Source organism: Pleurodeles waltl, chromosome 2_1, assembly GCF_031143425.1.
Source record: "Pleurodeles waltl isolate 20211129_DDA chromosome 2_1, aPleWal1.hap1.20221129, whole genome shotgun sequence".
Taxonomy (NCBI): domain Eukaryota; kingdom Metazoa; phylum Chordata; class Amphibia; order Caudata; family Salamandridae; genus Pleurodeles; species Pleurodeles waltl.
Window position 1 is genome coordinate 32659549 of NC_090438.1, and position 25670 is coordinate 32685218.

General features: G+C 48.2%; 1 protein-coding gene across 5 annotated transcripts in view; it reads left to right on the forward strand.

The window, feature by feature from the left end:
- Positions 1 to 25670, forward strand: part of ZMYM3 (zinc finger MYM-type containing 3) — a 451376-nt gene that overhangs the window by 323239 nt on the left and 102467 nt on the right. For 4 of the 5 annotated variants that reach the window (XM_069209214.1, XM_069209211.1, XM_069209204.1 and 1 more), the window contains exons 18-19: positions 20814 to 20960; positions 21345 to 21448. In XM_069209214.1, the coding sequence (XP_069065315.1) occupies positions 20814 to 20960; positions 21345 to 21448 (251 nt within the window). The remainder of the gene's footprint in view (positions 1 to 20813; positions 20961 to 21344; positions 21449 to 25670) is intronic. The other variant, XM_069209219.1, reaches the window with a different exon arrangement.

The window sequence follows — 25670 nt, forward strand, 5'->3', positions numbered from 1 at the left end:
TATTCTATTTAGCCAGCCACTCATTGTCTTTAATAGAAGAAAGTTGTACAGTAAGGCAGCAGATACGCAGGGGGTGGGAGCAAGGAGAAGAAATAAAAGGATAGAGGAGTTCTGTTAAAACATCGGTCACAGTGTTTTTCACTTTCTTTCTGAACTGTAGAATGTCTTTGTGCCACTCCGTGTTTTTAGGTAGCAAGTTCCATAGGGATGGGACTGCTTCAAAGAATGCCTGAGATGCAGGTGGTGAAAGTTCATCTTGTGTGTTTTGAGTTAAAAAAAATATTTACTCCTGAGATGATGTTTTGTGCAAATTCGGTATCTATGGGCCATAAACCATTTTTCCCACGGGGGTGGTCCACGTGCACTTTAGATTGGCCTGTCTGCTGCATTGAAGGGCGGTTGGCATCAGATTGCATAATGTGTTGTTTTTTTCTGGCCATAGTTCCTATGACACCCCCATCACTCCCCACCCCCCACTAGCAGCTGCTGCGCAGGAGATAAAATCCCTTCACAAATTTGGCCTTTTTACTTGCCAGGAATTTTCATTACTCCAATTCCATATCTTTCTCGTCCCACTCCTTTCTCTGTGGGTGTCTCTCACCCAATGGTAAAACATTTTTTATTTCTTCAAACGTCCATTCCTGTGCTGTAGCTGGTCAGAGAATGTATGGCTGAAGGGCAGCCAATGGGACGGGTGGGACTGGGACTGAAGATGAAGAAAATACCACTTCCTTGTTGTGCCCCCAGACATAGGAAGGGCTGGCAAAAGAAGACGTCATACCCTCAAACAGAACAAAAAGGACTCAAAATGGCCACATAAAAAAAATAAAAGTCACTGCTCGCACTAAGCCCTCGGTCCAAAGAGTTGGGGGGCAACTCCCACCACAGGTGCAGACCAGCATTACCTCAAAACAGGCAGAAGAGGACCTGGAATGCTACAAAGCAAAATCAGGGCCACAATTCCCAAGTCTTGAGCCCAAAAAAGCCTCACTCTCGCCCCATCCACAGTCCAAGGCAGCAGTTGTTCCGGACATATTTATTTTACAAGAAACAATAAATCAAGACTTTTCACCATGAACAGCAATTGACAATTTCAACAAATTTGACACTTGAAAACTTTTTCAAGAAAACTTTGGTTAAAGTGGAATGTGATTACTTAGAGTTTGACAAGCTCTGGCAGGCAGCCAGTCAAGGAGACCAACAAGGTCTGAAGAAACACTGACCTTGATGAGAAAAGCCGTCTTCAGTCCCGTTCCAGTGTTACTTCTGGGTGGCCAAGCTGCACTTAGACTACTCTCCCCGGCCCAGCGGACTCCAGTGCAGCCGGGGCTGCACTGAGGAGCAGTGATCTGGGCTTCCAACTCATCCAAGCAGGCTTCTTCAGCTTTTGTGGCCTTGTGCTGTGAACAGGAAGTCTGCCAACTTAATCTTGGGTCTCTGCTTATGGCTTGGCTTGGGGGATTACTTCTCCATGAGCAGGACACAGCAGGCACAGCTCTTTACTTTGCTAGTCCAAGGAGCAGCAGGTGCAGTTCAACTTTGACACAGCCCCTTCTTTGCTGGTTCCAGGGTCAGCATGTGTAGGAAGTTGGCTCTGTATGTGCTATTTCAAAGTAAGGAATAGCATGCACAGAGTCCAAGGGTTCCCCTTAGAGGAAAAATAGTGGTAAAAAGAGATAATACTAATGCTCTATTTTGTGGTAGTGTGGTCGAGCAGTAGGCTTATCCAAGGAGTAGTGTTAAGCATTTGTTGTACATACACATAGACAATAAATGAGGTACACACACTCAGAGACAAATCCAGCCAATAGGTTTTGTATAGAAAAATATCTTTTCTTGGTTTATTTTAAGAACCACAGGTTCAATCTTAACATGTAATATCTTGTTTGAAAGGTATTGCAGGTAAGTACATTAGGAACTTTGAATCATTTCAATTGCATGTATAATTTTCAAGTTATTCACAAATAGCTATTTTAAAAGTGGACACAGTGCAATTTTCACAGTTCCTGGGGAGGTAAGTTTTTGTTAGTTTTACCAGGTAAGTAAGACACTTACAGGGTTCAGTTCTTGGTCCAAGGTAGCCCACCGTTGGGGGTTCAGAGCAACCCCAAAGTTACCACACCAGCAGCTCAGGGCCGGTCAGGTGCAGAGTTCAAAGTGGTGCCCAAAACGCATAGGCTTCAATGGAGAGAAGGGGGTGCCCCGGTTCCAGTCTGCTTGCAGGTAAGTACCCGCGTCTTTGGAGGGCAGACCAGGGGGGTTTTGTAGGGCACCGGGGGGGGACACAAGCCCACACAGAAATTTCACCCTCAGCGGCGCGGGGGCGGCCGGGTGCAGTGTTAGAACAAGCGTCGGGTTCGCAATGGAAGTCAATGAGAGATCAAGGGATCTCTTCAGCGCTGCAGGCAGGCAAGGGGGGGCTTCCTCGGGGAAACCTCCACTTGGGCAAGGGAGAGGGACTCCTGGGGGTCACTTCTGCAGTGAAAGTCCGGTCCTTCCGGTCCTGGGGGCTGCGGGTGCAGGGTCTTTTCCAGGCGTCGGGACTTAGGTTTCAGAGAGTCGCGGTCAGGGGAAGCCTCAGGATTCCCTCTGCAGGCGGCGCTGTGGGGGCTCAGGGGGGACAGGTTTTGGTACTCACAGTCGTAGAGTAGTCCGGGGGTCCTCCCTGAGGTGTTGGTTCTCCACCAGCCGAGTCGGGGTCGCCTGTGCAGTGTTGCAAGTCTCACGCTTCTTGCGGGGAGTTGCAGGGTTCTTTAAAGCTGCTTCTTGAAACAAAGTTGCAGTCTTTTTGGAGCAGGTCCGCTGTCCTCGGGAGTTTCTTGTCGTCGAAGCAGGGCAGTCCTCGGAGGATTCAGAGGTCGCTGGTCCCTTTGGAAGGCGTCGCTGGAGCAGAGTTCTTTGGAAGGCAGGAGACAGGCCGGTGAGTTTCTGGAGCCAAGGCAGTTGTTGTCTTCTGGTCTTCCTCTGCAGGGGTTTTCAGCTAGGCAGTCCTTCTTCTTGTTGTTGCAGGAATCTAAATTCTTAGGTTCAGGGTAGCCCTTAAATACTAAATTTAAGGGCGTGTTTAGGTCTGGGGGGTTAGTAGCCAATGGCTACTAGCCCTGAGGGTGGGTACACCCTCTTTGTGCCTCCTCCCAAGGGGAGGGGGTCACAATCCTAACCCTATTGGGGGAATCCTCCATCTGCAAGATGGAGGATTTCTAAAAGTTAGTCACCTCAGCTCAGGACACCTTAGGGGCTGTCCTGACTGGCCAGTGACTCCTCCTTGTTATTCTCATTATTTTCTCCGGCCTTGCCGCCAAAAGTGGGGGCCGGGGCCGGAGGGGGCGGGCAACTCCACTAGCTGGAGTGTCCTGCGGTGCTGTGACAAAGGGGTGAGCCTTTGAGGCTCACCGCCAGGTGTTACAGCTCCTGCCTGGGGGAGGTGTTAGCATCTCCACCCAGTGCAGGCTTTGTTACTGGCCTCAGAGTGACAAAGGCACTCTCCCCATGGGGCCAGCAACATGTCTCTAGTGTGGCAGGCTGCTGGAACTAGTCAGCCTACACAGATAGTCGGTTAAGTTTCAGGGGGCACCTCTAAGGTGCCCTCTGGGGTGTATTTTGCAATAAAATGTACACTGGCATCAGTGTGCATTTATTGTGCTGAGAAGTTTGATACCAAACTTCACAGTTTTCAGTGTAGCCATTATGGTGCTGTGGAGTTCGTGTAAAACAGACTCCCAGACCATATACTCTTATGGCTACCCTGCACTTACAATGTCTAAGGTTTTGCTTAGACACTGTAGGGGCACAGTGCTCATGCACTGGTACCCTCACCTATGGTATAGTGCACCCTGCCTTAGGGCTGTAAGGCCTGCTAGAGGGGTGTCTTACCTATACTGCATAAGCAGTGAGAGGCTGGCATGGCACCCTGAGGGGAGTGCCATGTCGACTTACTCATTTTGTTCTCACTAGCACACACAAGCTGGTAAGCAGTGGGTCTGTGCTGAGTGAGGGGTCTCTAGGGTGGCATAATACATGCTGCAGCCCTTAGAGACCTTCCCTGGCATCTGGTCCCTTGGTACCAGAGGTACCAGTTACAAGGGACTTATCTGGATGCCAGGGTGTGCCAATTGTGGAATCAATGGTACATTTTAGGTGAAAGAACACTGGTGCTGGGGCCTGGTTAGCAGGGTCCCAGCACACTTCTCAGTCAAGTCAGCATCAGTATCAGGCAAAAAGTGGGGGGTAACTGCAACAGGGAGCCATTTCTTTACACAAGCCCCCCCCAGCCCACAGGCCAGGAGACTCAGCCAAAGCTGGAAGAGTCTTCCTAGTCTGTCAGGCGAGGAAGAGTAGAGGAAATAGGCTGGATTGTTGCAGGGCCTACTCTGCCTTACATCCTCCTGTTCAGGTCATTCCCTCTGGGGAACTGACCCACTTCCACAGTGATAGGACCTAGTCTGAACTGCCTCTTGTCTGTGCTTTTTATGTCTTTACCCATTCTCTCTATTTTGAGGTCAGAGGTATCCACCTCTGCTAATCTTATCTTAACCAGGGTCACCCCTAGCTTACCCAAAGAGGTTACCCAGAGCTGGAGTAACCCCACCATGACCAACAGGGTCAGGGGGCCTAACTTGTTATTTGGCATGGGGTCAGACCACCATGCCAAGGATAGTGCAGCCATAAAGGCTAACACCCAGCAGAGGCCACTGACAGCTGTCAGTGCCCAGAACCACACCTTTAGCTCTTCACCTACAAGGGAAGGGGCTAAGTTACAGGCTTCTTTGGGTTCAGGGTGCCTGTCTGCTGTATTAGAGTGGGGGGTTACCACATCTTGTAGTAAACACCCTTCTTCCACTCTTTCTTCTGTTAGCTGAGGAGCCACCCACTCAGGCTTAGCAGTTGCCTGACTAGCCAGGACTTCTTGTGGGTCAGGTTGGATTTTATCAGAGCCACTTTTGGAGTTCTCCCCCACTGGAGCAGAATCTCCTTGGCTTGCTGGAACCTAGGCTAAAGGTTGTCCACCTTTCCTACTCTGTTTCCTTTTCTTTTTCTTCTGGGGCCTACTTGCATTTACTGCAGAGGCAGGCACTCCAGAATCCTTGGGAGAGGACTGGCCCTGGACCAGTTCTTCTCTTAGGCTCTGACTAACCTCTGGGTAGTCATTTCCAAGGAGACAATCAAGGGGGAGGTCTGTACTGACTACCACCCTTCTCCAGCTAAAAGTTCCACCCACTTCTATGGGCACAAAAGCCACAGGCCTATTAGTGACCCTGTCTGGGCTAACTCTTACTCTGGCAGTCTCACCTGGGATGTACTGGTTTGAGAACACCAGCCTGTCATGCACAATAGTGTGACTGGCACAAGTGTCTCTCAGGGCAGTGGCTGGGATTCCATTCACCTGTAGGTGGTGGAAGTGTCTACTTCCCTCTGGAATCTCCAACTCACCTGTTGGGCCCTTTTTCCAGTTGAAGGCTATGAAGACCTCCTCATCTGAGGAGTCATCCCCAATGGCTACACTGGTCACCCCTGGGATTTTGCTAGGGGGTTTGTTTTTGGGACAAGAAGTGTCCTTGGTGTGGTGCCCTGTCTGTTTACAGTTATGGCACCATGCCTTAGTGGCATCCCAGCTCTTACCCTGGTACCCACCTTTGTTTTGGGTTGTGTCTCTGGGCCCACCCACCTGGTCTGGTTTTTGGGGGCCTACAGGGGACTCTTTTTCTTTGTTTCTAGTGTCACCCACTTTCTCCTGGGGAGGCTTTGTAACCCCTTTCTTTTGGTCACCCCCAGTGGAAGTTTTGGTTACCCTAGTCTTGACCCAGTGGTCTGCCTTCTTTCCCAATTCTTGGGGAGAAATTGGACCTAGGTCTACCAGATACTGATGCAACTTTTCATTGAAGCAGTTACTTAAAATGTGTTCTTTCATAAACAAATTATAAAGCCCAACATAGTCATACACTTCATTTCCAGTTACCCAGCCATCCAGTGTTTTTACTGAGTAGTCAACATAATCAACCCAGGTCTGGCTCGAGGATTTTTGAGCCCCCCTGAATCTAATTCTATACTCCTCAGTGGAGAATCCAAAGCCCTCAATCAGGGTACCCTTCATGAGGTCATAAGATTCTGCATCTTTTTTAGAGAGTGTGAGGAGTCTATCCCTACACTTTCCTGTGAACATTTCCCAAAGGAGAGCACCCCAGTGAGATTTGTTCACTTTTCTGGTTTCACAAGCCCTCTCAAAAGCTGTGAACCATTTGGTGATGTCATCACCATCTTCATATTTTGTTACAATCCCTTTGGGGATTTTCAACATGTCAGGAAAATCTCTGACCCTATTTATGTTGCTGCCACCATTGATGGGTCCTAGGCCCATCTCTTTTCTTTCCCTTTCTATGGCTAGGATCTGTCTTTCCAAAGCCAATCTTTTGGCCATCCTGGCTAACTGGATGTCCTCTTCACTGGAGTTATCCTCAGTGATTTCAGAGTTGTTGGTCCCTCCTGTGAGGGAACCAGCATCTCTGACTATTATTTGTGGAGTCAGGGCTTGAGAGGCCCTGCTCTCCCTAAATAGGACTGGTAGGGGGGAATTTCCCTCCAAGTCACTATCTTCATCCTCTGTGTTGCCATCCTCCGAGGGGTTGGCCTTTGCAAACTCTGCCAACAGCTCCTGGAGCTGTAGTTTGGAAGGTCTGGGGCCCATTGTTATTTTCTTTATTTTACAGAGTGACCTTAGCTCCCTCATCTTAAGATGGAGGTAAGGTGTGGTGTCGAGTTCCACCACATTCACATCTGTACTAGACATTATGCTTCTAAAAGTTGGAATACTTTTTAAGAATCTAAAACTGGTTCTAGAATCTAATTCAAACTTTTAACAAACTTTTAAACTCTAAAAGAAATGCTAACAGGGACTAACACAAGGCCCTAGCAGGACTTTAAAGAATTTAGAAAACTTTTCAAATTGCAAAAATCAATTTCTAATGACAATTTTGGAATTTGTCGTGTGATCAGGTATTGGCTGAGTAGTCCAGCAAATGCAAAGTCTTGTATCCCACCGCTGCCAACAATGTAGGAAGTTGGCTCTGTATGTGCTATTTCAAAGTAAGGAATAGCATGCACAGAGTCCAAGGGTTCCCCTTAGAGGAAAAATAGTGGTAAAAATAGATAATACTAATGCTCTATTTTGTGGTAGTGTGGTCGAGCAGTAGGCTTATCCAAGGAGTAGTGTTAAGCATTTGTTGTACATACACATAGACAATAAATGAGGTACACACACTCGGAGACAAATCCAGCCAATAGGTTTTGTATAGAAAAATATATTTTCTTGGTTTATTTTAAGAACCACAGGTTCAAATTTAACATGTAATATCTTGTTTGAAAGGTATTGCAGGTAAGTACATTAGGAACTTTGAATCATTTCAATTGCATGTATACTTTTCAAGTTATTCACAAATAGCTATTTTAAAAGTGGACACTTAGTGCAATTTTCACAGTTCCTGGGGGAGGTAAGTTTTTGTTAGTTTTACCAGGTAAGTAAGACACTTACAGGGTTCAGTTCTTAGTCCAAGGTAGCCCACCGTTGGGGGTTCAGAGCAACCCCAAAGTTACCACACCAGCAGCTCAGGGCCGGTCAGGTGCAGAGTTCAAAGTGGTGCCCAAAACGCATAGGCTTCAATGGAGAGAAGGGGGTGCCCCGGTTCCAGTCTGCTTGCAGGTAAGTACCCGCGTCTTCGGAGGGCAGACCAGGGGGGATTTGTAGGGCACCGGGGGGGACACAAGCCCACACAGAAATTTCACCCTCAGCGGCGCGGGGGCGGCCGGGTGCAGTGTTAGAACAAGCGTCGGGTTCGCAATGGAAGTCAAAGAGAGATCAAGGGATCTCTTCAGCGCTGCAGGCAGGCAAGGGGGGGCTTCCTCGGGGAAACCTCCACTTGGGCAAGGGAGAGGGACTCCTGGGGGTCACTTCTGCAGTGAAAGTCCGGTCCTTCCGGTCCTGGGGGCTGCGGGTGCAGGGTCTTTTCCAGGCGTCGGGACTTAGGTTTCAGAGAGTCGCGGTCAGGGGAAGCCTCGGGATTCCCTCTGCAGGCGGCGCTGTGGGGGCTCAGGGGGGACAGGTTTTGGTACTCACAGTCGGAGAGTAGTCCGGGGGTCCTCCCTGAGGTGTTGGTTCTCCACCAGCCGAGTCGGGGTCGCCGGGTGCAGTGTTGCAAGTCTCACGCTTCTTGCGGGGAGTTGCAGGGTTCTTTAAAGCTGCTTCTTGAAACAAAGTTGCAGTCTTTTTGGAGCAGGTCCGCTGTCCTCGGGAGTTTCTTGTCGTCGTCGAAGCAGGGCAGTCCTCAGAGGATTCAGAGGTCGCTGGTCCCTTTGGAAGGCGTCGCTGGAGCAGAGTTCTTTGGAAGGCAGGAGACAGGCCGGTGAGTTTCTGGAGCCAAGGCAGTTGTTGTCTTCTGGTCTTCCTCTGCAGGGGTTTTCAGCTAGGCAGTCCTTCTTCTTGTTGTTGCAGGAATCTAAATTCTTAGGTTCAGGGTAGCCCTTAAATACTAAATTTAAGGGCGTGTTTAGGTCTGGGGGGTTAGTAGCCAATGGCTACTAGCCCTGAGGGTGGGTACACCCTCTTTGTGCCTCCTCCCAAGGGGAGGGGGTCACAATCCTAACCCTATTGGGGGAATCCTCCATCTGCAAGATGGAGGATTTCTAAAAGTTAGAGTCCCCTCAGCTCAGGACACCTTAGGGGCTGTCCTGACTGGCCAGTGACTCCTCCTTGTTATTCTCATTATTTTCTCCGGCCTTGCCGCCAAAAGTGGGGGCTGGGGCCGGAGGGGGCGGGCAACTCCACTAGCTGGAGTGTCCTGCGGTGCTGTGACAAAGGGGTGAGCCTTTGAGGCTCACCGCCAGGTGTTACAGCTCCTGCCTGGGGGAGGTGTTAGCATCTCCACCCAGTGCAGGCTTTGTTACTGGCCTCAGAGTGACAAATGCACTCTCCCCATGGGGCCAGCAACATGTCTCTAGTGTGGCAGGCTGCTGGAACTAGTCAGCCTACACAGATAGTCGGTTAAGTTTCGGGGGCACCTCTAAGGTGCCCTCTGGGGTGTATTTTGCAATAAAATGTACACTGGCATCAGTGTGCATTTATTGTGCTGAGAAGTTTGATACCAAACTTCCCAGTTTTCAGTGTAGCCATTATGGTGCTGTGGAGTTCGTGTAAAACAGACTCCCAGACCATATACTCTTATGGCTACCCTGCACTTACAATGTCTAAGGTTTTGGTTAGACACTGTAGGGGCACAGTGCTCATGCACTGGTACCCTCACCTATGGTATAGTGCACCCTGCCTTAGGGCTGTAAGGCCTGCTAGAGGGGTGTCTTACCTATACTGCATAAGCAGTGAGAGGCTGGCATGGCACCCTGAGGGGAGTGTCATGTCGACTTACTCATTTTGTTCTCACTAGCACACACAAGCTGGTAAGCAGTGGGTCTGTGCTGAGTGAGGGGTCTCTAGGGTGGCATAATACATGCTGCAGCCCTTAGAGACCTTCCCTGGCATCAGGGCCCTTGGTACCAGAGGTACCAGTTACAAGGGACTTATCTGGATGCCAGGGTGTGCCAATTGTGGAATCAATGGTACATTTTAGGTGAAAGAACACTGGTGCTGGGGCCTGGTTAGCAGGGTCCCAGCACACTTCTCAGTCAAGTCAGCATCAGTATCAGGCAAAAAGTGGGGGGTAACTGCAACAGGGAGCCATTTCTTTACAGCATGGCAGTCCCTCGGGTCCTCTTCACCAGTCCAAGTGAGAGCTGAGTTCTGGGTGCCCCTTCTATGCCCAGAAAGTGGTCTGAGGACGGGTTACTTTCAGTAACCAATGGACCTCTAGGTTCCCTCCCGCATGATGGCTTCCTGTGAAGTGTTGCATTTAGATATCACAGAGTGCTCTAGTCTGCCCACTCCTAAGCAGTTTCACCAGAGTTTCTACTGTCAAGACCTGTTAAATCGGGTTTAGCTATTTAATATATTGCACCCTACCTTAGGACTTGAGAGGACTGCTTTATAGGTGGGTTCTAGATATTACAAAGGAGGCTTTGGGCATTTGCCAGTACCTTTAAATGCAGTCAGATTAGCAGTTAAAACTGCTCTACCAGTCTGCAGTGGCAGTCTGAGAGACATGTTTTACTTTGTCATGTTCATGGTAGCCCAACTAGTGCTGCAGTCAATGAGTGATATGTTAACTTATAGGCCCTAGGTACCCCTGGTGCCATACACTAGACACTTACAAGTAAGTTGAGCTATGTCAATTGGGTATACATCAATCAACCATGGGCTTTCACAAGGGCCAGAGCACATGCACGGAGTCCTGGTTCGTAGGGCCCAGGGCATTTAAGAGCTGATACACCAGTGGTTAGTAGTCAAAGCTAAGTGGGGTGAAACCTGCAAAAATGCCTGTTTCTTACAACAACAAAAAACTCAACCAAACTCTAGACAAAGGACAAGTTCAAAAAAAGAACACACACGGGCAAGAAAGAGTCAGCTGGTGCCCAAACCCAACTATATGCCATCATTAAAACCCAAGAAAAGGCAGAATTGGGAGCCATTAGATCCCCTAGTTTTTGCCAGCAACACAGCAGCCAGAGAATGGGGAATGAAAAATACGCTAATGACAGAAGGGCAGCTGAAGTAAGCAACATAAGAAGCCATGGGGAAAACAATAGCTAGGTAAACAAACCAGTCAAACAAAGGCCTATGATACCTGCTCCCAAGCCCAGTGTCAAGTGCGTGATATGGGGTAATCCTGCTGAGCTAGGTCCAATAGCCAAACAAAAAGGATACAAGTGAACAACTGCTGATGGATAGGGAACTGGAAACATGGATTCAGGTCTGCAATTGCGACTGTTGCAGTGTGAAGACTGTCATTAGATCTGTCAAAATAAACCTTTTTGATAGGTTAAAACCTCTTAACTTTTTGATAAATAACCCCTTTGTAGACCAGTGAGTCCACAGGCAGGGCTCATGGTATGTGAAAGTAGGACATGTAGAAATATAAAGTTAGCATGTTGTTTTAGTAGCTAGCCCTTAAAAGCTACTTTTACTGATACTGTACGTTGTGGAGGGGACTAGCTAGAAATATATTTTAACTTTTCTTTTTTTTTTTTTTTTTTTTTTTTTGAGTTAACAAAAATCTGCTTTAATAGTAAAGTCGGATTTTTATTAAATATTAGGGAAAAGTAACTTAAAAGAAATTACCTTTTCCCTGCCCGAAGTTCCAATTGGCTAAATCACATTGCTTTTCTAGCTTCTCCTATCCATTATTTAGCCTTTTATAGGTGTGAAACGCCTCTCCAGTGCAAACAACAAGCTGAATATGCAGTGTGGAGGCTTTTTTGACACAACAGTGTTAAATCCTGCTTGACTGGACTGCTGGGTTTACATCTAACCCTCGGGCACTATTGAAAGGCGAGAACAGGATGCAGAAACCTGACACTCTGGTTTTGTCGTACCAGGCATCTGTCACTGGGTTTGTTGTAGGTAGAGTGGCACCCTCAAACTGGATTTTAATGTTAAATATGAGGACACTCAGATTACCGTAGTGTAAAGAAATGGCTCCCTGTTGCAGTTACCCCCCACTTTTTGCCTGATCCTGATGCTGACTTGACTGAGAAGTGTGCTGGGACCCTGCTAACCAGGCCCCAGCACCTGTGTTCTTTCACCTAAAATGTACCATTGTTTCCACAATTGGCACAACCTTGGCACCTAGGTAAGTCCCTTGTAACTGGTACACCTGGTACCAAGGGCCCTGATGCCAGGGAAGGTCTCTAAGGGCTGCAGCATGTCTTATGCCACCCTAGGGACCCCTCACTAAGCACAGACACACTGCTTGCCAGCTTGTGTGCGCTGGTGGGGAGGAAATGACTAAGTCAACATGGCACTCCCCTCAAGGTGCCATGCCAACCTCCCACTGCCTGTGGCATAGGTAAGTCACCCCTCTAGCAGGCCTTACAGCCCTAAGGCAGGGTGCACTATACCACAAGTGAGGGCATATGTGCATGAGCACTATGCCCCTACAGTGTCTAAGCAAAACCTTAGACATTGTAAGTGCAGGGTAGCCATACGAGTATATGGGCTGGGAGTCTGTCAAAAACGAACTCCACAGCTCCATAATGGCTACACTGAAAACTGGGAAGTTTGGTATCAAACTTCTCAGAATAATAAACCCACACTGATGCCAGTGTTGGATTTATTAAAAAATGCACACAGAGGGCATCTTAGAGATGCCCCTTGTATTTTGCCCAATTGTTCAGTGCAGGACTGACTGGTCTGTGCCAGCCTGCTGCTGAGAGACGAGTTTCTGACCCCATGTGGTGAGGGCCTTTGTGCTCTCTGGGGACAGAAACAAAGCCTGCTCTGGGTGGAGGTGCTTCACACTTCCCCCCTGTAGGAACTGTAACATCTAGCAGTGAGCTTCAAAGGCTCAAGCTTCGTGTTACAATGCCCCAGGGCACTCCAGCTAGTGGAGATGCCCGCCCCCTGGACACAGCCCCCACTTTTGGCGGCAAGTCCAGGAGAGATGAGAAAAACAAGGAGTCACTGGCCAGTCAGGACAGCCCCTAAGGTGTCCTGAGCTGAGGTGACTCTGACTTTTAGAAATCCTCCATCTTGCAGATGGAGGATTCCCCCAGTAGGATTAGGGATGTGCCCCCCTCCCCTCAGGGAGGAGGCACAAAGAGGGTGTACCCACCCTCAGGGCTAGTAGCCATTGGCTACTAACCCCCCAGACCTAAACACGCCCTTAAATTTAGTATTTAAGGGCTCCCCTGAACCTAAGAATTTAGATTCCTGAAACTACAAGAAGAAGAGGACTGCTGAGCTGAAAAACCCCTGCAGAGGAAGAACAGAAGACACCAACTGCTTTGGCCCCAGACTTACCGGCCTGTCTCCTGCCTTCCAAAGAAACCTGCTCCAGCGACGCTTTCCAAGGGACCAGCGACCTCTGAATCCTCTGAGGACTGCCCTGCTTCAAGAAAGACATGAAACTCCCGAGGACAGCAGCACTGCTCCAAAAGAACTGCAACTTTGTTTCAAGGAGCAGATTTAAAGACCCCTGCAAATCCCGGCAAGAAGCGTGAGACTTGCAACACTGCACCCGGCGACCCCGACTCGACTGGTGGAGAACCAACACTTCAGGGAGGACCCCCGGCGACTCCAAGACTGTGAGTAACCAAAGTTGTCCCCTCTGAGCCCCCACAGCGACGCCTGCAGAGGGAATCCCGAGGCTCCCCCTGACCGCGACTGCCTGAACTCCATTTCCCGACGGCTGGAAAAGACCCTGCACCCGCAGCCCCCAGCACCTAAAGGAACGGAACTCCTGTGCAGGAGTGACCCCCAGGAGGCCCTCTCCCTTGCCCAGGTGGTGGCTACCCCGAGGAGCCCCCCCCTTGCCTGCCTGCAACGCTGAAGAGATCCCTTGATCTCTCATAAGAAACCATTGAAAACCCGACGCGTGTTTGCACACTGCACCCGGCCGCCCCAGCGCTGCTGAGGGTGTACTTTTTGTGCTGACTTGTGTCCCTCCCCGGTGCCCTACGAAACCCCCCTGGTCTGCCCTCCGAAGACGTGGGTACTTACCTGCTGGCAGACTGGAACCGGGGCACCCCCTTCTCTCCATTGAAGCCTATGTGTTTTGGGCACCCCTTTGACCTCTGCACCTGACCGGCCCTGAGCTGCTGGTGTGGTGACTTTGGGTTTGCTCTGAACCCCCAACGGTGGGCTACCTTGGACCAAGAACTGAAACCTGTAAGTGACTTACTTACCTGTGAAACCTAACAATACTTTACCTCCCCCAGGAACTGTGAAAATTGCACTGTGTCCACTTTTAAAACAGCTTATTGTGTTTTATGTAAAAAGTGTACATGCTAATGTAATGATTCAAAGTTCCTAAAGTACTTACCTGCAATACCTTTCAAATGAGATATTACATGTAGAATTTGAACCTGTGGTTCTTAAAATAAACTAAGAAAAGATATTTTTATATAACAAAACCTATTGGCTGGATTTGTCTCTGAGTGTGTGTTCCTCATTTATTGCCTGTGTGTATGTACTACAAATGCTTAACACTACTCCTTTGATAAGCCTACTGCTCGACCTCACTACCACAAAATAGAGCATTAGTATTATCTCTTTTTGCCACTATCTTACTGTAGGAAGTTGGCTCTGTATGTGCTATTTCAAAGTAAGGAATAGCATGCACAGAGTCCAAGGGTTCCCCTTAGAGGTAAAATAGTGGTAAAAATAGATAATACTAATGCTCTATTTTGTGGTAGTGTGGTCGAGCAGTAGGCTTATCCAAGGAGTAGTGTTAAGCATTTGTTGTACATACACAATAAATGAGGTACACACACTCGGAGACAAATCCAGCCAATAGGTTTTGTATAGAAAAATATCTTTTCTTAGTTTATTTTAAGAACCACAGGTTCAAATTTAACATGTAATATCTTGTTTGAAAGGTATTGCAGGTAAGTACATTAGGAACTTTGAATCATTTCAATTGCATGTATACTTTTCAAGTTATTCACAAATAGCTACTTTAAAAGTGGACACAGTGCAATTTTCACAGTTCCTGGGGGAGGTAAGTTTTTGTTAGTTTTACCAGGTAAGTAAGACACTTACAGGGTTCAGTTCTTGGTCCAAGGTAGCCCACCGTTGGGGGTTCAGAGCAACCCCAAAGTTACCACACCAGCAGCTCAGGGCCGGTCAGGTGCAGAGTTCAAAGTGGTGCCCAAAACGCATAGGCTTCAATGGAGAGAAGGGGGTGCCCCGGTTCCAGTCTGCCAGCAGGTAAGTACCCGCGTCTTCGGAGGGCAGACCCAGGGGGGTTTTGTAGGGCACCGGGGGGGACACAAGCCCACACAGAAATTTCACCCTCAGCGGCGCGGGGGCGGCCGGGTGCAGTGTTAGAACAAGCGTCGGGTTCGCAATGGAAGTCAATGAGAGATCAAGGGATCTCTTCAGCGCTGCAGGCAGGCAAGGGGGGGCTTCCTCGGGGAAACCTCCACTGGGGTAAGGGAGAGGGACTCCTGGGGGTCACTTCTGCAGTGAAAGTCCGGTCCTGGGGGCTGCGGGTGCAGGGTCTTTTCCAGGCGTCGGGACTTAGGTTTCAGAGAGTCGCGGTCAGGGGAAGCCTCGGGATTCCCTCTGCAGGCGGCGCTGTGGGGGATCAGGGGGGACAGGTTTTGGTACTCACAGTCGTAGAGTAGTCCGGGGGTCCTCCCTGAGGTGTTGGTTCTCCACCAGCCGTGTCGGGGTCGCCGGGTGCAGTGTTGCAAGTCTCACGCTTCTTGCGGGGAGATTGCAGGGTTCTTTAAAGCTGCTCCTTTGGATAAAGTTGCAGTCTTTTTGGAGCAGGTCCGCTGTCCTCGGGAGTTTCTTGTCGTCGTCGAAGCAGGGCAGTCCTCAGAGGATTCAGAGGTCGCTGGTCCCTTTGGAATGCGTCGCTGGAGCAGAGTTCTTTGGAAGGCAGGAGACAGGCCGGTGAGTTTCTGGAGCCAAGGCAGTGGTTGTCTTCTGGTCTTCCTCTGCAGGGGTTTTCAGCTAGGCAGTCCTTCTTCTTGTTGTTGCAGGAATCTAATTTTCTAGGGTTCAGGGTAGCCCTTAAATACTAAATTTAAGGGCGTGTTTAGGTCTGGGGGGTTAGTAGCCAATGGCTACTAGCCCTGAGGGTGGGTACACCCTCTTTGTGCCTCCTCCCAAGGGGAGGGGGTCACAATCCTAACCCTATTGGGGGAATCCTCCATCTGCAAGATGGAGGATTTCTACAAGTTAGAGTCACCTCAGCTCAGGACACCTTAGGGGCTGTCCTGACTGGCCAGTGACTCCTCCTTGTTGCTTTCTTTGTTCCCTCCAGCCTTGCCGCCAAAAGTGGGGGCCGTGGCCGGAGGGGGCGGGCAACTCCACTAAGCTGGAGTGCCCTGCTGGGCTGTGACAAAGGGGTGAGCCTTTGAGGCTCACCGCCAGGTGTTACAGCTCCTGCCTGGGGGAGGTGTTAGCATCTCCACCCAGTGCAGGCTTTGTTACTGGCCTCAGAGTGACAAAGGCACTCTCCCCATGGGGCCAGCAACATGTCTCTAGTGTGGCAGGCTGCTGGAACTAGTCAGCCTACACAGACAGTCGGTTAAGTTTCAGGGGGCACCTCTAAGGTGCCCTCTGGGGTGTATTTTGCAATAAAATGTACACTGGCATCAGTGTGCATTTATTGTGCTGAGAAGTTTGATACCAAACTTCCCAGTTTTCAGTGTAGCCATTATGGTGCTGTGGAGTTCGTGTTTGACAAACTCCCAGACCATATACTCTTATGGCTACCCTGCACTTACAATGTCTAAGGTTTTGTTTAGACACTGTAGGGGTACCATGCTCATGCACTGGTACCCTCACCTATGGTATAGTGCACCCTGCCTTAGGGCTGTAAGGCCTGCTAGAGGGGTGACTGACCTATACTTGCATAGGCAGTGAGAGGCTGGCATGGCACCCTGAGGGGAGTGCCATGTCGACTTACTCATTTTGTTCTCACTAGCACACACAAGCTGCCAAGCAGTGTGTCTGTGCTGAGTGAGAGGTCTCCAGGGTGGCATAAGACATGCTGCAGCCCTTAGAGACCTTCCTTGGCATCAGGGCCCTTGGTACTAGAAGTACCAGTTACAAGGGACTTATCTGGATGCCAGGGTCTGCCAATTGTGGATACAAAAGTACAGGTTAGGGAAAGAACACTGGTGCTGGGGCCTGGTTAGCAGGCCTCAGCACACTTTCAATTGTAAACATAGCATCAGCAAAGGCAAAAAGTCAGGGGGCAACCATGCCAAGGAGGCATTTCCTTACACTTACCTCTAAGGGGAACCCTTGGACTCTGTGCATGCTATTCCTTACTTTGAAATAGCACATACAGAGCCAACTTCCTACACGTAGTAATTGTAATAGTATTTATATAGCGCTTACTACCCCTGACGAGGCGTTGAAGCGCTTTTCAGCGTGTAGCACGCTACTCTGGAACCCAACAAGAATTAGTGATGGATTAGTATAAGTACATACCCAACCCCCCTGCCCCCCCCATACACACACACACACAACACACCTCCAGCCCTCGGAGCCCAAGTTTTTAGTGTGGCTGAAGACTTTCACCATTTAGAAAATGCCCAAAGTGGGTACGGTTGGTCCCGGAAACATTTGCCACATTAGTTAAAGCATGTCCTAGATTAATTCCCATCCATGTGAGTGCTAGGCATGATAGTGGCACCGGCAGGCAGTTGGTTCAGAACACTTCCTAGACCAGCTGAAGAACAAAAGAGGACTGGACCGGCTCCCTTTTGTGACCATGGCAAAGAAGTGGACTCTGGTCATAACTCTGGATTCCTGTTCAAGCTCCAGGGGTCCAGTATGATGCAAGGGGCCTTTTTCTGATGTACCCAGCTTACCAGTGGCCAGGTGACCTGAATGGGGCCCTGATGTTGGCCTCTACGTGACAACTTGCAAGTCCATTAAGTGCCTTTTCTGAGGTTCTGGAGGGCTTTACGAGTGACTCCTGTGGTGATTTGGGACATAAAAGAGGAAGTCAGAAGGTAAAGTCCTTAACAAGGGCGAACTTGATTGGTGTTTCCGACCTGCACTCCATCACAGTCCACCTCAAATTGCGCTGAGGTCCTAGTTGCCTGTTACCATTGACTGCCATTGATGCTTTGTCTAATTAAAACTTTAAAAATCCATCTCTCTGGTTCCCCTTACATGATTTTTTAATAATTTTATTCATTAAATTTTACTCTGATTGTTTTTCATTTGGTTTCGGATTTTTATTGTTTTGCATTTTGACTCTGTTACTGTTTTGGTACTGCATAAATACTTTACACGTTAACCTAAGTTAAGCCTGTCTGTTCTGTGCCATCGCTCCCAGGGGTTAAGCTCAGGTTAATTTAGTGACTTTAAGGGTTTACCCTGAAAAAAATTGTGATTATTTATTGAGGTGGGTATTCATTAACCCCAAATAATAATCCAGTTTGTTAGAAGTCTCCCACCCAAAGCAGGAGTGTTGGCCTGTATACTGTGACAAGAGTAAGATATGCAGCCTAAAGGTCTGCATGGAAGTCAGAGCCCTTTCCTCTTAAGCCAGGAGTGACAATCTACATGGATGTGTGGCAAAGCAGGGTGCAGCAAAGATGCACAGTCCCACCGTTACACTGACAAGTGCCCTGCACATGCTCACTCATTACCATCCTGCTGAGCGATCTGTTGGATAATACAAGCACTCGATGAAGCGTGACCCCGGAACCAAAGAACAGTAGTAGTACAGGGAAATGCAGGAACCGGCAGAGCACAGCACAAGCACTTAAGCAGGGTTGTGTTATATCAGCTGAACTGAGTCACGGTAATGGTCCAGTAGTAACAATGCAGGCGCCTCCATCAGCCCAGAGGTAAACCATCGACATCTGCAGAGTGAGGCTGCTTGGGGAAACTACAGTGCGGCCTGCAGCAGAAGGCCTCACACATTGCCACGATCTTCTGTACCTTCACGCCTGCCTGCAACACTATCAGGCTGACAAGATGATGGAGCCTACAAAGGTAAAACATGGGAAAGTAACATACCCCCACACCTGCAGTGGAAAGGACGTGAGGAGCAGTGAATACCCTGAAGCCACATTCATGAGAATGAGAGGCACAGAGTAGTTGACAGGGTTAGCTTGAGGTGACAGTACCTTGGGAAACAACTTGCCAACCTGTTAAGGCCCCAAAGAACCCTATCACACACAAAAAGATCACTGGGTTGACCAGTGATCAGAGCCAGGAGACGCCCTATAAATGTTCATGAGAAGAAAAACAGGAGCAGTGTTCTCATAACAAGAAGAAAGAAAACAAATCTTGGCAGGATCAAAAATGTATTTGTCAAGAGAGCAATAGCAGTACACAGAGTGCCTTTCAGAACCTCCATCAACAGAAAGGAATGAGAGTCAGAAGAAAGTCCAACGCGACCCTGTGCCATTAAAGAGTCATGCTATAGCAGACCCAGGAGGTTCATTGACGATAGTACCCCAAAGACTGAACTCCACCACATGGAGGGAAAGTCAGCGAGGAGTCACTAAAGCAGAACCAAAGGTCCAGGCAAAAACAGAGTAGCCCATGTAGCAGCCATAGAAGGGTCCGAGATGCCCAAAGGTCTGAGGAATGTGTTCACAATGAACCCTGCATCCCGAACCCTTTTTCTCCCCCCCCCCAACCCCCCCAACTCCCCGAATACAAGAGTTGTCCTGTCCTGCCGAAAGCAAGAAACGCCTCCCAAGAAACACAGAAAAGGCCAGAAATCTGTCTCCAGATGGGCTGATAAAACAGAATGTGGTAGAGGCTTAGGTCTTATGTAGCTATAGAAGGCTGAGTGAAGCTCGGTGTAACAAACAACTTGCCAGTCCTCCAGGTGGGACTGATCCTCAAGGACTGGGACGAGGAAGATGGATGAGTGGTAATGAGAGCCATATCACTTTAAACCCTGGGTTGCATTCACAGATGAGTGTAATTTCAGATGTCTGCCTGCCTTTAACCAATTCCACAAGCTATGGTATTTACGGAGTGCCCAATCTGGGTTCCAGTCTAAGGTTCCAGCCTGGCAATTGTAGGGAACTCCTAATTGAGCATGTTTTCCCCCTTGTGTGAGTGCATCAGATTCTTTTGAGTCTTGTGAATGAAAAGGTCAGAAACAGCTCGGTTGGTTTGTCCTAGATTTATGTCTGTGTGGCTTTGTAAGGAGAGAGGAAATGCCCTAGTAATATACTGTTGAGTCTTGTTGTTTGTGTCTCAATGCCATGAAGCATTTATCATCAAAGCCCCTTAGAAAGAATGAAATCTGAATCATCAATGAAATAAAAATGTTGCAGGCATTTAAAGATCTAAGGGGTCATGATGCGTAGTCCCACACATTGGCAAGATTGTAATGGAGATGCATGTAATGGGGATAACGTTTTTAATCTGAGTACTTTTTTGTTTCTGTTCACATCTTTAGTTTCTATAAAGAGGAATAAGGGTGATCTGCACATCATCCCAGACCCAGTTTTTCAATGTATTTATTTTCAGTATTTGTAAAGTTTGCTATTCCATTTTAGCTGACATTGTGCAGTAGAGGCAGTGGTACAGTTGAATTTTTCTGCCTGAATCATTTCTGGATTCGGTCTCTGTAGATACACCGGCCATCTAGTGGTTTGGTTTGTAAATACTGTAATGGGGGCTATGTTGTGTCAAGGATGGCTTCATGGGTGATACATTTTCTCAGCACTTGACTCTTACCGGCTCATATTAGGGGTCATGTTTATCCATTTTTTTCTGGTTCATTTATTCATGTGATTGGATCAGGTTCCAGGCGGTACTCCTATGTTAGCAGGGATGTAGTAGGCTCAGGTTCTAAGCTGCTGACCCCATTACCAGCACTCATCATTCAAGAAGGCTGCTAAGCTTCACCCTTTACATAGAACCATGCAGGTTTACATGTCTCAGCAACCAAATCATGTCAGGCTTGTGCGTGGTGGGATGCAGGCTGGTAGTAGCTGGTCAGGAGTCCCTGGGAGGGTGTCTGCATGAAGGAGATCCTTCCCCATTCCAGACTCCTGGTGCCCTTCCAGCGAGCTGACACAGGACATTACTGAATATAGTGTTATGATTGTTGTGGGTTCATCAGACTTATACTCAGGCTTGGACCTCGCTGGAGCCCTTTCAGCAACAAGCTAAATCCCAAGAGGTGCAGCAAATATTGAAATGCTCATGCCTGGCCTCGTACGTCTGAGAAGATGTCTGACACCTTCTGACCAGGGCTTTGTATTCACAGACCTGGCCAGTGATCAGAGTGGAGAGGGGCTTCTTGAGGACTGTGACCTGTTTGGGCCAGCAAGAGATGATGTGCTTGCCATGGCTGTCAAGATGGCCAATGTCTTGGAGGAGCCAGGGCGGGATCTGGAGGCTGACTTCCCCAAGAGTGAGTACCTTCATACCGTGCGCTACGGGAAAACTTCGCTGGGGTAAAAGGGTAGCCCTTGCGTCCCCTAAGGGGCCCACTGAGGTGACCCGGCCCGCCACCTTATCCACCAGTGATGGTAGTTGGTGCAGCGTTGTAGTAACACCCCCCAGTTTGTGTATTACTTTATGGGGGTGATAAACGTAGTTGCTCTGAATGACTCAACAGCAAATCTGCTGTATTTGTGGGAAGGGCGTGGTCATTGAAGAGCGATGAAAGCTTTTGAATGGCACCTTCCACCCGAGGAAAAGGCTAGCCTAGGGATCTGTGTGCTACGAGATAGCTCAATATATATATATATATACATAATATGTGTATTTTCATATTTTTTTTTTTTCTTTTTAGATTCGCTAGACATAAACCAGAGCGTGGACTTCCTCTTTGACTGCGGAATAGTTCCTCCAGACGAAGTACCCGCAGAGCAGGAAGCACCTAAGGCCCACCGGAAGGTGAGATGTGATTGTGTTGCTACTTTGCTGTTGCCCATTACCACTATGTTACGACGTTGTTGTTACCCCTTGTGTTTCCAATTTGATTTATTTTAAGAGGAATGATCGCCAAAGTTCTTCAGAGAGTGACCACTCTCGTAAGTTTAGAAAGAGATAAACTGACGTAGCACCTGCACATGGTGATGGGTGATTGGGATCAGAAGAGTATCATGTGTAGGGAGGTCAACTGGTGTAAAAGAGCTGTGTGGCTAAGATAAAAATCTACAATTGAAAGAATAATAAGTGGTCTTTGAGGATGAGAAAGAATAACCTCTCATAAAAAAGTCTTCTTTGAAGCAATAAACACCAAAGTATTACTTTTGTACGGGATCGCAGAACACTTTCAGCAAGAGGTTAAAACATACATGTTCTGAAAAAAGTTAAATTGTTGTGTGGGCTTTTTGAGACACTAACTTAAATTTGTGTTTCTTTTGTAGAGAAGCGGATTAAAAATGATCTTGCTATTGGGTCATTATGATTCCCTTGCTAACTACACGTAGGTTCATCAGTTGCAGCCGGCCATCATGCCTGCTTACTGTCCACTGTTTTTTCAGGGGACGCCCAAGCCAACTTAATGGACATGCTACTGGATGGCTGTTGCTAGAGCTCATCCTCTGGGGCTGGCATCCCAAGCCATCAGTTCCTCAGAAAATACCACAAGTTTTGCAGCATGAATCCTTTCCTGGATTCACATGCTGTGCACCTAGTGGGTGGGCCCGAAATGTTTTTTTTTTTTTTTTGTGCTGTCGGCCACCCCAATGTTCCTCTGCGTACTGGGCATCTTCAGATTTTTTTTCCTGCTGTTGAGTCAACAGCAACTGAGGAGCTCCAAAACATTTTTGGAAAAATGTGAAAACTCACTGAGTTGTCGAACCATGATGAGAGAGAAGGGGACCCTTCACTCTTCCACCGGACGTGGGACCTTGGCAGTCATCAGCATGTGGTCGGAGAAGGAGGCAAGGTAGGGGGTCATGGGAAGAAAAAAAAACATTACATTTTGCCCAAACTGCCACAGCAAGTTTTCACAGCGAGACCCTCCTGAAATCTGTAACCTCTGTCTGCCACTGGGACAAAGGCTGCAAAGCCTGTGCCACATTCTTACCAAAGACCCTGAAGAGACACCGAAAGCAAAAACTGGAACACTAACACCATTTCCAGCAGCCAGAAGCCACAGATGTTTCTAAAAGACCTGGGACTGTCCAGCGATGACGAGAATGTTGCAGAGGCAGAGACAGCCCACGAGCAGTACCCCTTGAGTGGAAAAGAAATATAAGCCCTCAACAAAAACACAAAACATCCAGGGGAACACCCCAGCAGATTCTATCATTGTTGCTGTAGGAGGCTGGCTCAGTTTATGGTTTACACCTGTGGTGTGGCCCCTATACTGTGTCCTGGCAACCCTTAGTGATAGTGACTATGTGAGAAAACAGGGCTGATTGCAGAGGCCCCATAACTTATTGCCCCCATTTTCCTCTTTTTGCTGGTGTTTTCCTGACTTTGATGGTGCCCTGGGTACTGCTAACCAGTCCCAGGGCCTGTGCTCTGAGTAAAATGGATATGCAAATTAGGCTAATTATAATTGGCTAAGTTAACCTACCTATAAGTCCCTAGTATATGGTAGGGCATGTAGGTTTAGGGACCACAGCATAGGTGGTGCACACCTAGGTGCACTGCTGAGGTGCCCAGTGTCATTTTAAAGGCAGGCCTGCTTTGCTGGCTGCTTTTAAATTAAAGTTATATGCAAATTCGACTTTGGAATTAAAGGTACTTCCAAAGTCTTAAACTACCTTATTTTTACATATAAGTCACCCCTAAGGTGTGCCCTATGTGCCCCTAGGGCTGGTTGCCATGTAACTATAAGCAGGGACTTTATAAAAATAGATTTATAAGCCCTGGTGAGGTAAAAACAGCCAAATTCGTTTCTCCCTCATTGAAGTAAATGGCCTTCATAGGCTAGAATGGGCAGACTTTATTTTAAATTTTAAAGTCTCCTTAAATGTTACATACCAAGAATTTGGTATCAAATTGATTGTTGTAATAAATCCCACAACTTCCAGTTGTTGGATTTAATATAACTTGTCCAGGTAAAAAGTTTAGACTTTACCTAAAAAGTTGCCAATTTCAGCTCTGCATTGTTTTTGCTGCTGTGCTCTGATTGGCCAGCCTGCAGCAGCTTCTGCCAGGCTGCCTTGATGAGGTGTGAAGTGGCCTAGCTTCACACAAAGGAATGTGCTTGGGGGAGAGAATCTCCCCTCAGCAGATGGTGAGGCAGGAAGGGGGAGGGCTGCCAAACTGGTCTTCAAAGGCAGAGAAGAACATCTGGAGCACCCAGCAACACCCCCACATCCTGCAACCCCAGACAGCTAGGTGCCCCCTTGATTAGATTAGGAGAGGGAAGGAGAGGGGTGTGTTTATGATTTTTAGCCACACCAGTGGGTGGGCTCAGCCAGATGTAACCTCCAAAAATCAGATTCAGCCATGTTGGATTTTTAGAGACTGTTGCCTTTTGGGATGGATTTTTGCTACACTTCCCAGGAAGTGGTCATCACAGGGGGACGACCCTGTACCTGATTGGAGGACCAGGACCCCCCTGCTTTTAACCCAGGAGCAAGGATAAAACTGGCAGACCTGCCCCCACACCTCAGATCCCCTCCAGAATTCAACAAGAAAGGAACTAAAGAAGAAGAAGGACTGCCCTGCTGGACCCCTGGCCTGCACCTGGACCCTGCACTCAGAAGGACTGCACCAGCTGCACACTTGGGCTTCACCACAAGAAGGACTTTGCCTGGCTTCAACTGGTTCAAGGAGGGACTCCCTGTTTGCTACAGGTGAAAAATTGCTAAACCAGAGTCCCCTGCACCAACTCCTGAAGAAAGCGACCAGCTGACCCCTGTCCAGTGGCCAAAAAGGAGTTTCGCCAGGTGCATTCTGGGAGTTGAAGTCCGCACCCCCCAAGGACCATCACAGAACTTCTGGACCCTTGGGGTGAGCTGTGGACCCCAAAAGAACCTTAAAAGAACATCTGGGTGAAGCCCCAGAAGTTTGGAAAAGATTTGAGAATTTTTGGAAAAAAGCTCCAGAGAGGGACCGACCCGCCGCGGAAATTCTAGCCGGCTTGCCTCAACCGCGACCCGGCCTGACTTCGTGGTTCGTCCCGGTAAAGAAAAACATCCAAAAAAGAGACTAAGTCCGAACGTAAAAAGTTGACCGGGACCCTCCCAGCCATCGTATCCGAGAAGGGCTCCATGGACGTCGGATCAAGATCCAGGTTTACCCCGGTCGAAGGATTTTCATCTCGAAAAAACGACTAAGTCCGAAGGTAAACGTCTCCACCGAGGAAACCCACATCGCGTATCCGGACAAGGGCTCCAGGAGGTCGGATTCAACTGGCAGGTTCGTCCCGGTGAAGAAAAACTTCAAAATAAAGACTAAGTCAGAAGGTAACTTTTTAACCGAGGCCTCCCGCGACCTGTAGCCGAGCAGGGCTCCATCGCGGTCGGCCTGAAAGTTTGACTTTGCCCCGGTCGAGGTGCAACCAGATGACCCGATTGGCGCTTTTTGTTTCTAAGCGCTAGAAAAGTAATAATTCTTTAAAAATTCATATCTCCGGTTCCCCTGAACCGATTTTAATCGTTTTTGTGTCATTTTAAAGATAAAAATATAAACTATTTTTATAAATTGGTTTTGGATTTTTAAACTGTTTCCTGTGTTTTATTTAATTACTGTTTTGTGATATTTGAATGCTTTACACTTTGTCTCCTAAGTTAAGCCTTGACGCTCGTTGCCAAGCTACGAAGGGTTGAGCTGGGATTAATTTACTGAGACCTAACTGTACCTATGTGGAGGTTAGTGGCTTGTTGCTAGGTGTAGGTACCTACCTGCCCTACCAATAACCCATTTTCCAACAGACTAGGTGTCCAGATAGCAAGAGCTCTCTGGCGTTAGCTGAGGCGAGCAGCTGAAGCTTATCCAGGAGGAATGTAAAGCACTTGCAATACCACAGGAGTCGGAGAGTAACTCACTCACAAGAAAGAACCACACAAGTGTTGCAAGAATAAAGGCTATTTTATTACAGCACTACTACTAGACCAGCATTGTCCTATCTCCCTCCGGAGCTAGCTACATATAGTATACACACAAAATAACCGTCAGAAAGAGCATAAAAATACACAGAGCCTTATGG